At 47.7% G+C, this 14,007-nt stretch overlaps 1 protein-coding gene across 7 annotated transcripts in view; it reads right to left on the bottom strand.

Moving 5' to 3' along the window:
• The window catches only part of JPH3 (junctophilin 3), a 42,620-nt gene that overhangs the window by 7,550 nt on the left and 21,063 nt on the right, over positions 1–14,007 (bottom strand). For all 7 annotated transcript variants that reach the window (XR_015744996.1, XR_015744995.1, XR_015744997.1 and 4 more), the window contains exons 2-3: positions 12,710–13,487; positions 555–679 (exon numbers count right to left, since the gene is read on the bottom strand). Coding sequence is in view for 3 of the 7 variants with exons in the window: in XM_087940759.1 (XP_087796885.1) it covers positions 555–679; positions 12,710–13,487 (903 nt within the window). In the remaining 4 variants the exon portion in view is untranslated. The remainder of the gene's footprint in view (positions 1–554; positions 680–12,709; positions 13,488–14,007) is intronic.

Below are 14,007 nucleotides of genomic sequence, written 5' to 3'. Positions count from 1 at the left end.
TACGGCCGTTTGGATTCGGCCTCTAAACGCTGTTGAATTATGAGAAGCTTTGCAGTGACTTGGGCTGCGGTTTCGGATGTGACTTGTTCCATTCCAAAGGAATACATTTGGCACCGTTATTTCAGGTTCTCTTTTTCATCAGCTTATGTTTTAATGTTCATGATTCTCAGTCTCCCAGAGTCCAGAAAATTAGACTGTACGTAAATGGGAAATTGCTAATGAATCACATCAGATCCACGAGGCTCCTTGGTGCTCTCAGCAGCGGTTGGGCTTCAGCCCTACCCACCATGCTGCTCTGATGATTAGCACTGGGGAGATGTACCCCGTTCTTGAAAAAAGAAAAGAAAAGAAAAGGAAAGGACAGAAAAGAAAGGAAAAGACAAGCAACAGGGAATCAAGATGTTCACCATTTCTCCAAATGGAAAAACAAGGAGGAATCCACAAAACAGGGGCTCGCTCCATGCTGTGGGGTGATGGCCCTGCCGTGGGGACCAGAGAAAAGGTAACCCTAACCCTGTCCAAGGTTCTGCAGAGGTTCTCCCAGTTGTACTGACCGTTTTCCCGGTGCTGGAAGGAAGGTGAAAAGTCTTTGGCAGTGATCCTAGCAACCCGCGCTTCCTCCTGAGATTTCTGTGCTGCTGTCACGGCGGCATCGGCCTTCGCCCGCGAATGGGAGGTCCTGTGAGAGACGGAAAGACAAAGGGATGAACGGTTATGGCCTCTGGCTTGGGTCAATGAGCAGGAGGACGCCAACAACTGGAAAGGAAGGCAATAGGCAGAAAGGAGAACACACAAACTGCTGGAATTTCTTGGCAAAAAAATCACAGTGAAGACATGTACTTAGGGCTGCGTATAGGTAGAGTTACTTCTTCCAGCACACACCTGATCACAATACTTTCCCTGCAAATGTTATCATCAAGAATGTGCCTAAATATAGAATCAACAACAAGACACTTTCCAAATTTCACCCAAAGCGCAGAAGAGGAGTGGTGGGCTCTACAGACTAGCATAATTACAGATTTGAAGGAATTGGATCAAAGCCAATCAGGAATCAGGAATTATCATGGGGATGAGGGAGAAAAAAAAAGAAAAGAAACAAGACAGGGGACAAGAGCAGAGTGCAAATGTCTGAATCTCGACAGTTATGAAAACAGTTCAAAACTGAACAAATCAAGGACACTCAAAAGGCTGGACAACATTTGACTTAAAGGCTATGGCTGCTGGACAGAGGAGAGGAGGACAGAGATCTAGCCAGGTTTACTCCGTGCACCATCAGCTTGCCTGGCTAGTTCAATGTCTAGCCCCTTTCTTGACCTTCTGGTCAAGCCCCATGGACCAATGCCTGTAACTCAGTTGCAGGGAGGTCCTTACGGGCAAGAAGATCAGCCTAAGAGGTGAAAAAATAAGGTTGCTATCCTTCAACCTGGCATAGACACCTGTTTTTCTACCTGCGGCAGTTTCCAGGAGAGCCATGAGAGAACATCCAGGGCTGCAGACTCTCCTTATGTTCCAAAATGCTACTGGCCCAGTCCCGCATCAGGTCTCGCCCATGTGGGTTTTTTTTGTACAAATCAGTCCCACAGATGAAAATCAGCATCACGTACAAGTCATACCAGTTCCATCCTTCCCTTACTACAGCTGAATGATCCTTCCTAGGGCAAATTATATAATGTATGCCTGCAGGCTAAAATTAATTTGTTTTCTCTTGCGATGGATCAGTAGCCATGCGATTCTTTCTCCTTGAGGGAAAGGCGCACCGGCACTAGAGCCCAATGATTGGAGGCCATTAGCAAGGGTCTGCTTGATTCTACAGGAAGTCCTCGTTGAGCGACTGTTCACTGATATGATGGTGATATAATAACCAGCCGCCGGATATTTGTGGCGGGAAAGGAACAGAGCTGATGATGGAGGGGACTGCCCTCACCTAATAATCCTGTCCCTGCTTCGTGTAAACGTAGGATCATTTTGCAAAAGGAATAGATTAGATCAGTGTTGGCAATTTTAAGATGGGTGGACTTCAACTCCCAGAATTCTCCAGCCAGCGAATTCCAAAGTGGGCCACTGGAATCCACCTTTGCTTTCAATGTCCAAAAGGTGTTTTCCCAAAAGACAACTGGACTGTTTTGTATTTTGCCTTGAAAACGTTTCGCTTCTCATCCAAGAAGCTTCTTCAGTTCAGGATGAAAAATTCCTTCAGCTTCTTGGATGAGAAGCAAAAGGTTTTCAAAGAAAAAAAAATTCAGAACAAAAAAGTCCAGCTGCCTTTTGGAAAAGCACCTTTGGGACGATCATGACCTGGAGGATGGACAATCTCCACAGGTGCTTTGCTTGCAATGCAGCTTCAGAGAAAAACCCAAAGGTGCTTTTTCAAGAGGCAACTGGACTTTCTGCTTTTTCTCTGAAATCAGAATCCGAACCAGGAATGACGGAGGATCTCCATAGACCAGGCGTCCCCAGACTCGGCCTCTTTCAAGACTTGTGGACTTCCAACTCCCAGAATTCTGGGAGTTGAAGTCCACTAATCTTAAAGTTGCCAAGTTTGGAGACCTCTGCCATAGACCTTCAGAGAAAAAGGCCCCCAGGCAAGAAGACCCTTTCACCCACCGGTTGCTCACGGTATCTTTGTGGTCCAACCTTTGGTAGCCTAATCTGGGCAAACTTTCCTCTTTGAAGGATCTCAGAGTGATGGCAGGCGGTTCCCCTAGAGAAGAGGCCACAGGTGCAGGAACTCCTGCAAGAACCAAATGCACAAAAACCATCTCTTTTTCCTAGAGAGCTCTCTTGGAAACAAAGCCACCGAAGGCAGGAAGGAAGGGGAGGAGGAGGAGGAGGAGGAGGAGAGAAGCCCACATTGGGGGAGGTTTTGCCTCCAAATTTAGACTGAGCCACGGTTGACTGTTTAGAGGCACAGAATCTGGATGCTTAGGAGGAGGAGTGGGGAGGCAAAGGCGGCTTGAGATCAGAGAGAGAGCCATGGCGAGGAACAGAAGGCAAGGGGAGAGTCCAGGGTCCAGGAGTTCTTGTCCAGCTTCAGGGCCATCCTCTCTGGAAGCCATCCATGGAGAAAGGTAGCTTGGTCATCCTGGCCTTTGGTGCAAAAAGACTGGCGGGAGATGAATTATTCATTGCCAATGCAGAGGTTGGCTTCTGCCTGCTGACATAAGGAGCCGTCCGTTCAGGAGGAGGAAAAATGCAAGAAGCCTGCCTTGTCTGACTGGGATCCCTGGGGGGAGGGCAAAGGAAGGAGAAAGCAGCTGTTGGCTTCCATGGCCTTCCTTGGGAAACACCGGAGACCCCTTTTTCACACCAATAACCTGTGATTCAGAATTGGTGGTCTCTCCACCCTTAACTCTTGGACCGTACAGTAGGGTCTGGTTCAGAAAGCATCTCAAATCATAGTTCTTTTCACAGCTGATTGCTGAATATGCCACAACTATCTGGATTAACATGATATTAAGCTAGAAAGTAATACAGGACCCTTACAAAGAGCTAATTCATGAAGGCTACTACACCGTGTATTGTGTCTTTTCTCGACCAACAGTATTTTACCTGGAAGCACATCGTATATTCCCTGACCAACAATACTTGGCTGGTTCACGTACAAGACAGTGACATGGACCACGATATACAAACCAGGGTGGCTAGGTTTTAAATACCACGTGGAGTCAAAAGTCAACAAGTCATGATCAAGATTAGTGTGATATGGAACTGCAACCAAGAGTTGAGTTCAGCCATGATTTGTTGACGTTTTGACTATCGTAATATCAGTCAATGCCAAAAGGGAGCAACATTAGAGATACACCATTACTTATGAACCAGGTAAGTGACTCTCACTGGCCACTGTAAATCCATGGGCCTATAGACCTCAGAATGCATATCAGGAAAGGGGAAAAAAGAATTGAAATAATATTCCAAAAGTGTAGGCATTGGAACTTCCTGCCCTGCATAATTATGAGGGAGGGGCTTTTGGGAAGTCAGAAGCCGGATATTTCCATCCATGCAGTTCGGTTTCCACCTACTCAAAGACCTCCACTGTCTGGTAAGTCCAGCCCAACCTTTGAAATTCCACCTTTAACTACATTTATGACCTCATCCAATTCTCAGCAGATTGCCATCAGCACCTAATCAATAATTTATTAAACTAGTAATCAAATATCAGGTTTTGGAAGCACACCATTAGCTAGCGCCATTAACTTTCTGTAGACAATTTCCAAATCTCGTATATCATTATCACTGTGCTATTATTCCCTGCTCACTCCCCGGAACGAGGACCTTAGCTGGATTTCTAATTAGGAAAGGAAAAGCAGCCTAATGCAACCTCTGGCATGACACAAACATCTGCTCTGGCACTCTGAAACCAGACAGGGAAGCCAGTGCCCTGAATTACAAACAGCCAAGGCTGTTTGGCTTCTTGGTTGACGATTGACTTGTCTTAATTGATGCTGTGGAGGCAGGCTGGAGAGCACGCAAACCAGCTCAGATGCCAGATGGCTTTTTCAGAAAATGAGGCTCTCAGACATCCATAGACTTTTCTCTCCCATCTTTACCAGAATCCATCTCCTAGTATACCTGGAACATCAGCTATAGCGATCTACTTATGGAACTCACTGGTACAAGATGCAAGGATTCTCCTCCGACCTAGGCTAGGCAGATCTAGGGAGGATAAAGATAGGAACAGGTGACCTCAGAAATAGCCTCTTTCTCAGTAACAGTTGTTGGGCGGGGTGCTGGGTGCCATTGCTTCTCCTGGGCATCGGGTAAGTTACGGTGAAGAACAGTGTGGTTCTCAGTGACAGGGACTTTGGCGGGATGGGGTCATCATGTTCCATCATGGAGGCTTCTCACTGCAAGTATGCGGATGCTGCCATGTTGGCCCAGACTTTTCTGGCCTCTCAGAGCATCTATGCCATTCATAGTAGACTTTCATTAGAACGTAACGGGTTCTTCTCAAGATCCCATCAATGGGATTGCAATCTCTCTCTCTCTTTTAAAGTTTAAACCAATGTGCGTTTCCTGCTCATTCATAAAACCAGAATAAATCAAATACATACCTCATCATCCATTTAACTTCAGACCTGTGTTCTTAGACACAGTGAAGGAGGGAAATGAAGTTTATGCTTGTTTGATTAGCTTAGACTAGTGTTTCTCAACCTGCACAAATTTAAGACGTGCGGACTTCAACTCCCAAAATTTTAGGAGTTGAAGTTCACACTCCTTGAAAGTTGCCAAGGTTGAGAACCATGGGCTTAGATGATTGTATCTTTAATTGAAGGTGAAATTAAATGTGAATGAAAGAAGACGACCTATGTAACTCAGAGAAAAGGTGTGTTGGCCTATGCTGCAAATTCTTTTGTGACTTTCAGCTCAGGATGAGTCACCTGTATGTGCTCAGCATAAGATGAAGCAACATTCAGGAGATGTGGACTGATGGGGGAACATCACTCAACCTCCATCTAACGTGGAGTCCTTCTGGGTTCCTCCGTCACAGTATATGAAAAATATGTTCCCGGGTGCGTTTCCTTTGGGAGCACTTTTAAACCCAGCATGAAAGCCTTAATAGGGGAATCGGGACGAGTTAAGAAGCAGTCTCCATAGGTAGCTTTATGCCAAAGTGCACATTGGGTGGTCTCTAGTCACATCTGTTAAGCACAAATGTATGTTCATATCATAGTGACGCTCCTCTGAATCACATGTTCAGCAGGAGATGTAAGTGGGCTTCAGAACACAAGGAGCTGGTTTGGGGTTATTTCGTGATGACAGCTCTGCCATGCAAAACCTGTGTAACCGAATATGTCTATATTGGTTATTTACAGATTGCAACTTAATTAACATCTGGAGAGGAACTTGCATTTCCCACCATCTGTCACTTCTAATGAAACACTATCGAGGGCATCAAAGAAATGACTGATTAAGACAAGGCAGGCAGGAAAAATTATACACAGGAAATGTCTGGAGGGACAGGAAATCCAGCCACCGAGGGTGCATCTGCAAGGACAATCTTTTTCATCTGCACTGGCTTTTTACACAATATCAGATGCTAACAAGGAGAAGCTCGTGAATTAAATCAAGCTGGGTAGATTTCTTCTGGATCTTCTGTTTTCTTTCCCATTGTTACATCCCAAGGTGGAGTGGAGCAACATGTGTTATACAGCTATTGCAGAAAACAGATCTGCAATATAAATGCTTGGGACCAAGAACAAATGATATGGGAATCCTTAGAAAAATACAGGAATTGCATATGCCACCCCACACTGTGCCAACTTTTATGCAAAAAACCATCCTACTTGGGTTGTATGGTCCCAATTACTTCTAAGATTCCACATACTGTACATTGGAAGCTTCTTTCAGTACCAGATCTTTAGCTCCCTCACCCTAGAGCCTTGACCCTAACCCAAGACCACCAACACGCTAAGCCTTACTTCACTTTGGTTCTCTGTGTTAAGTGTGGTTGACAAACAATGACTTATAGCTTAGCAAGTCAACTACACCCAGCCAACTGCGGTTTCATTAATAAACTATAGCTAAACAAGGCATAGTCTTGCAAGGGGTGCGGGTGGTCATTCTCTATCAAGACCTTCATGGCACAGGTCTGGATATCTGTGGTCTGCCTCCAAGGATCTCTCCTTATCCAACAAGATTTGACAGGTGGGTGTTGGAGAAGACTCTGAAATAGGAGGACAGACACCCATCTACAAAATCATTGCTACCTCTCTTGAAAAGCACCATCGTGGCTGTTCTTTATGCCGAAGACCTTTCGTCCCCCCATGATGAAGATGATGGTCTGAACCTCTACTTGACTTTATAGACATGTTTTTGTCCTCCTATTTCAGTTTCTTCTCCTAGTGGTAGAAGTAATTTTTGGGACATGGGGCACACACTAACCCTGTCAGATATTGCTGGATGATCAGAGGCACTTGGAGACAGATGTCCCATAGATCTGTGCCACGAAGGGATTTATAGATTAGATTAGATTAGATTAACAGAGTTGGAAGGGACCTTGTAAGTCATCTAGTCCAACCTCCTGCCCAAGCAGGAGACCCTACACCATTTCTGAAAATTCCCAGTCCAGTCTCTTCTTGAAGCCTCCAGTGATGAAGCTCCCACAACCTCTGAAGGCAACTTCTGTTTCAGTGGTTGATAGTTCTGTCAGGAAATTTCTCCTTATTTCTAGGTTGAATCTTTCCTTGATCATGACCACTAGCCTCTTATAACATTGTAGGAGTCTAGTCTTCATTATCTTTTTTTTTTCCAACAGGAAATAAATTATGAATTATTGACATCTGCACCTTCTGCTCCTCAGTAACTATTGAATGGCCACAACCTAGCATGAAGTGTGAATTGGGTCATGATTTATTAACCTGAATCATTCATATCCTACGTTACCTTCTATGTTCTAACCGACTAGGCTCCTGCACCTGTAAAGGCAGCGGGTAGCCAATGTTTTCCTTATATGAGCAATTCTGTATTACTGTTTGTTGCATCTGGAGGCCTGCAGTTTGGAGTGTTGGATGATTCTGACATCGGCAGTTTCTGAAATAATTTGATAAAGATTTAGTCATCTCCTGGCTTTTATGCTCTCCAAATGTTCAAATACAGCTTTGGAGTTGCAAAACAGATCATTACAAAAAAAGTTTGAGAGAACATAGAGTGAAAATATGTTTCTAAATCTGAACTTAAATCCTTTTCTCCACACCATTTCCCCCCCCAAGTAACAGATAACAGTAGAAGCAAACTGGGCTGGATCCTCTAATCTAGTGTTTCCTCAACCGCGGCAGCTTTAAGATGGGTGGACTTCAAGTCCCAGCTGGTTGGGGAATTCTGCGACATATTCTTGCACCCCTTACAAGAGTAAATAATTATATGCATATAATTATGCATATACGCCATAATTCTGAAACTTCTAAACCTAAGTTTTTGCACCACCTAGAATATCGTCTTGCACCCCTAGTGGGTGCAAGCACTCCTGGTTGGGAACCCTAGAATCTACATCAACATGAACAAGAGCTCACAAACAGGCCAATTTGCCCATCCCTCCAAAGGGTGAAAAAACCTTTAAACTTGACCAACTCTTTGGGAACTCTTTGAGTAAGTTGGCTGACTGTGTTTGGAACACACCCAAGAGCTCAGGCACTGTATCCTCCTCCTCGTCGAATGCATTTCTTGTTGAACCCAGTGGGCTGCCAAGCATCGCATGATGCCACCTTGACAAGCCACAACGTTACAAGGGTACTCAAAGGGATTGGCGTTCATTATCTAGCTAAGCTGGGGCTGAGAGCAAAGCCTTTAATTACCTGGATTACCTAAGAATCCGGGGCCAGCTATCTTTTCCTCCCGCTGCAGGGCACGTTCGGTATAACCTAAAGTTGAATTAGACACAACCTGCTTCTTGAAGGCAAACCTCCTTAGGGAGGAGCAAAGCTTGTGCAGAGGATCTGCTTCCAGTGATGGCGTCACTCATTCAGGCAGCTGGTGATCAGAACAAACTCCTTCTGGCTTTTAGGCCCTAAAACCAGGTCCAAAAAGTCAACAGCCCGATAGGTCTTTCTGGAAAGCAACTGCCTTCCAGCAACTTCTGAAAAGCCTCCCAAATTCTGTCTTAAAGCAACTTTCCGCAAAGGAATCCCTGAGGTGGATCCACCCCAGAATTTCTGGAAGCTGTCATCCCAACCTATTTGGAAGGTGCCCCATTTATCATCCTTCCAAAGGGAGGGAGGGAGGGAGGAGAGGAGAGGAGAGAAAAGCAGAAATGCACAGGCTTCTGCCAAGTTGCCTGAAAACAAACCGCTTGGAGGGGTGAGCATAGCTCTTCTTCTCTTTCAAATGGCAGGCAAGGTAGTTTACTGTCTCTGGTTTTTGGATAGCAAAAGCTGCGGCAATAGCAGGACAAGGAGGAAGGAGGAAGGAAGAGGAGGAAGAGGAAGGAGAAATGATTTACGCAGTCCAAAAGCAGCTCTGGAATCAAAATGCATCTGCACCAGACGGATCTTCACCTGGTTTAACTTGAGCCATCTGCCTTAAGCACTAGATCCGGTCTGGATTAGCTCTTCCATCTCTCCAAGGTCCCACCGTTTCCCAAAAAAAATTAATCTCTTTCGGAAATATATCATGGCATTATTAAGAAGTTTGTTAATAGTAGGGTGCATGATGTCCAGCATGATTTAGTTCCTCTCTCTGGGTTTATATGAAATATGGAACCATAAATCAAGCATTTGGATGACTTCGCGGGATACCCTGAGCTAAAAAGGGGCTGGTGTGAAGCTCATTAATAGCCCCTGTTTTCATATTGTGAGCGTATTTATTTCGCCATTTGTATGTATGTGCACATAATTTTGGAATTAGATGACAATGATGATGAAGTCAATGCATCTCTACCTATTGGATGGGCATTTGACTACAACTGTCTGAAAATTCCAGAAGGGCAACATGCCCTGCGTTGCAAAAGATTCCAGGTGTTTGCCGTTAAAACATCTGCAGAATGCCAGGTTGGGGGTAATTCCTAGAGTGGCTAGTTGACTCTGGAGGCTCACCCTCACAAAACAAATGAAGGCCCTTCTGGATTCAGACCAAGGATAGGATCTGAGCCTGATTCTCAACAGGGGCTGACTCTCCTTCTCCTCGGAGGAAGCCTCTTCCTCCTTCCCCCAGGGCCCACCCGGTCTTTCCTCCCTGAAACCAAAGTGGCAGGATTCGCAGCCGAGGGCCCGCCATAAGGGAGGCTGTCTGAGCAGCCTTGTCGTGCCAAGCTGGGCGTGGGGTGGACGAGGGCTGAGACAGCAGGAAAGACTGCCTGACAGAGAGCGAGGAGGAGGAGGAGGAGGGGGTGAAACAATAGGAGAAGGAAAAGAAGCCATAGGAAAAGGATTGCTGGAGGAGGAAGAGAAGAGGAGGAGCAGGAGGATTGTCCCAGATGTGTGTGTGTGTGTGTGTTTTGGGGGTGAAGAATCTCATTTCTCTCTCTTGCACATGGCTGGCCCTTTCCCTTTCCCCGCCTTGACCTCCTTCTCCGGAAAAGGAGCGCCTCGCCAAGGATGAATCACCAGAGCCTCTGCCTGCCTCCTTCCTGTCTCGCTACCCCACTGCTCCACTTCTGCTGGTTTCCATCTGGCCTTGTTGTTGAAAAACACCCAGAGAGCGCAGGGACAGAACGTTCTGTGCCAAACGCTCCCTCCTTCGCCCCGCTGCCAACCTCTTCAGGGCCGACCCCATGCACAGCACCCCACGCCTCGTTCTGGGGGCCGGGAGAGCGAATCCAATCGGCAAAGGCTGCCCGGTCGTCCCCACCCATCGGGTTTTCTTGCCCGACCAGGCGCCGCCGCCGAGGATGGGCAAACCCTGCAGCACTATTTTGGTATTCTGTAGCAGCGAACGAGGAGGGGGAGGGGAGGGGGAGGGAAGGAGAGGAGGAGGAGGGGGAGCTCTGCATGGGAGCCTCGGCAAGCAGAGCAGCTTATTTCACTGGGGTTGTGGCGGGGAGGGAATGGAGCCTTTCCCAACCCCCCCCCCTCTGCTGGGCTAGTATGCATTGAGAAAAGAGCCGCCTGCTCTTCCCCCAGGGGGGTATCGTCTGTCAGGGAACATCTGCCGTCTGGGAAGGTGTCCTTCCGCAGGTGTCCCATCCCCGACCTTTCGGATTGTGGCAGCTTCGAAAAACAACATTTCTCAGGGTCTGCCGAAAAGCCAAAGCTGCTCTGAGCCTCTTCTTCGCCAGCAATTGCAGGCCTTTGTCTCGCCCTCTTTAGGGTGCCATCGACATTGGTCACCAAACTTGGCATCATTAAGACGTGTGGGCTTCAACTCCCAGGATTCCTTCAGGGAATCCTGTCTGAAGAATTCTGGGGGTTGAAGTCCACAAGTCTTAAAGACAGCAAAGACAGACTGACAGGTGGACCCAGCCTCTTCTGAGGTAACCCAACCAGAGATGCCCTCTTATCTATGCGCCATTCATACAGTTCTCCATTCAATTCTCTTGGGGTTGTCTGAATGTCCAGACTGGCACAGGATAATGTCAGAGAGGTCCTTGTGAAGAAGCTGCCAGAAAGAGGGTTAGCAAATGCTAGATGAGCTTCATGTTTCTGAAACACAACTCATTTGCAATGCTGGGAGATTGACAAACAACACTTTATATGCGCTCATCCCTTCAAGCGTTGGAAAATGGCGACCAAGTCTCCATCCCATTTCAGTGCCTGCCTTAATGGACACTCCTTCTCCCCTCTAAAATAGGTCAAGATGGGATACCTTGACTCTTTCTAATCATCTCAATTGAGTCTTGAGCTTCTTCCATGCATGCAACCTTAGACAAATATTGCCCAAACCAGAATACGGACTTTATACTTAGTATTGCCCTAGGATAAAGAAGGTGTATCTACATTTATTCTCTTGTTGAGAGTACTTTTCTCTATTGCTGTTAGCTGTAAATGGGTGTCCTTCTCTCTCAATCATTCAGAATGGAAGAACTTCAAATATGCTTCCCGTTAATCCAAGTTCTGTAGTGACCAGGTAGCATTACGTGCTTGCTAGTGAGTGGTGCGAGAGAGAGAGAGACAGAGAGACAGAGAGAGAGAGAGAGAGAGGGCGCACTTCTTTTCGTACATTACTTATTCACACATCCAAAGGCTTTGACAACTGTCATGCATGATAATATTGCTATTAATGCCACCACCTGTTAAGTGCTAACAGAAAGAAACTGGGAATATTCAGCTGCCCATCTGGAAGCCAGGCAGGGCCATTCTGCCTCCTTAAATTAACATCCCCGATTGCATGGCTGAAGTGTTGTCGATGGCACAATTTCCCACTGACTTGGGACAAGAAGTTAAATTACTGGTGCTAATTCTGCCGTAGAATCTGCACTCTAAAACACCCTACACACTCTTCCACAAAAAACTTAGGATGCAGCGCTGTGTCTTTTATATTACTTATCTGCTCCTGGGATTTTCAGACCCTGAGGGGAGGAGCAGAGCCCCAATTTCTCCAGGGAGGGCAAATGCAAAAGATGGAGCGTGGGTGGATCTCCTCCATTCTTACAAACCCCAAGCAATCTATCCCTGACCGTTACGCTGAGCAAAAGAATTGCCCAAGAAGTAGCTAGCCTGCACACGCCTCGCTCTGTAGAATTTGGCTCTTTGCACCATTGAAAAACACCAAGGATAAAACCTGGGTTTTTAGTTGATTGGAATGGATTCAGGCAAAGGATACACCCAGCAGGAAGTTTTAACGCAGAGAGCGATTGTATCGGGGGGGGGGGAAAGAATCCCTCCCAGTAAATTGTTCCCGGACAGTGACGGATTCCGAGCTCTGGTTTAGATGATGCCACTCAAGGAACTGCTGCTGTTCCCTTGTTTCTTTCTGTCTCCCAGCTGAGGAGAAGAGATGCTGTTACGATGTGGCTGCTAGATTCCATAACTGAGTTCCGTTTGCAGTTGGCTGCCGCCAGAGGACCAGGAACCTTACAAGGTGCACATTGACCCACTCAGCAAAAAAGCTACATGTAGCCTTCTCCAACTTACTGGAAGCACAACTCCACCGGTTCTCCATCAGCACTATTCACCAGGTGTTGCAAACTCAGATTCTCTGGAGGATCTAAAGAGTGGATCCCAAACTCATGCCTTCCAAAAAACTCTAACCACAAGAATGCATGTCCTCCTCCTCCTCCTCCTCCTCTTTCTCCTTGCTGGTCAACCCCCCCCACCCCAGGCCATTGTCAACAGCCTACCTGGAAGCTGCAATCTCCGCCTTCTGCTTGGCGATGGTGGCCGCCCGTTCGGCCGCCTCCACGGCACGGTCCACCTTCTCGCGGATCTTGCTGGCCCTCAAAGGGATGAGGTTCTTCCGTTTGCCACTGACGAGAATGTTCTGCTTATACTTCCCCTCCTCCTTCGTGCCGTCGGGGAAGGTCATGCAGCCGTAGCCGTGACGCTTATTGGTGGCCCACTCCCCTTCGTACTTGAGGCCGTCAGAGCGCTGGCTGATGCCGAAGCCGGACCTCTTGTCATTCTTCCACTCGCCCACGTAAACCTCCGTGGTGGTGGCATCAATGTCATCCTCGATGACGGAGATCTCGGTCTCGGCTTCGCCCAGGCTGATGGTGGAGTTGATATCGCTGGCGGTGGAGCTCACGGTGCTCATGCCCGCCTCGCTGCGGAAGGAACTCTGCTTGCTCCGCTGGCTGGCTAGAGAGCTCTTGGACTCAGATTTGCGCAACTTGAGGCCGCTCAGCAGGGAACGCCGGAAGAGGCCCTTTTTCTTGCTCTTCAGGATCTCCGCGTCACTGTGGGCCATCAGGACAAATCCCCCCCTTGAGACGGCGGGGCTCCCGGCCACGGCAGGGGACGCATCGGGGTGCAATGCCGTGCCGTTGGTGTGTTCGCTGCGCAAAGAGTTGATCGATGTTCTTAATGGCGACCGGATAACCGCAGCCATGCCGTATGGGACACTCTGCCGAACGCCGTAGCCCTGACGCATCCCTCCGGCCCACTGGCCTTGGTACGTGCCTGCGAGCAAGAGGGGGAAGGAAAGGAAACAGAGTCAGCAGGAGGGCCACAACCAAGCCTTCTCGGCCACACTGTCTGGCCTGGTGGTGCCGTGGGGCCACGCTTATACTCCCCACACAACCTTCAGGACACTCCATTGGAGTTCACAGTACTCTTTAAAAGCAGCTTCTTCCTAAAACTGGCACTGATGATGATCCCTAGTTTGAGTAATGAAACGCGAGGATAGCAACTGAGCTTGGAGAGCGCCATGGGCCCCTCAGCTGCCTTTCCTAGGGAGAAGGGCTTTGTCCAAACTTCCATTTCTGGAAGGGATTGAGATTCCTTTTGCAGGTTGGGAGTGGGGGAGGGCAACTCAGCAAGCGAAGCCAAAATAATTTGCCACCAGAACGTGGGATGAAGCTTTTGACAGGTGGCTGTGGGTGGGCGAGGTGGGGGGGGGGCGGTATTGTGCCAGGGCTCGGTTGCTGAAAACCCACCGCAGAGCAGTTCCTGGCTGGTCCAGCAGGGGTCAGTACTCTGC

This window comes from Pseudonaja textilis, chromosome 11 (assembly GCF_049901715.1).
Source record: "Pseudonaja textilis isolate UNSWEBS1 chromosome 11, rPseTex1.2, whole genome shotgun sequence".
Lineage (NCBI taxonomy): Eukaryota > Metazoa > Chordata > Lepidosauria > Squamata > Elapidae > Pseudonaja > Pseudonaja textilis.
The sequence above is the reverse complement of the archived record's forward strand: the minus strand, read 5'-3'. Positions and strand labels throughout refer to the sequence as shown.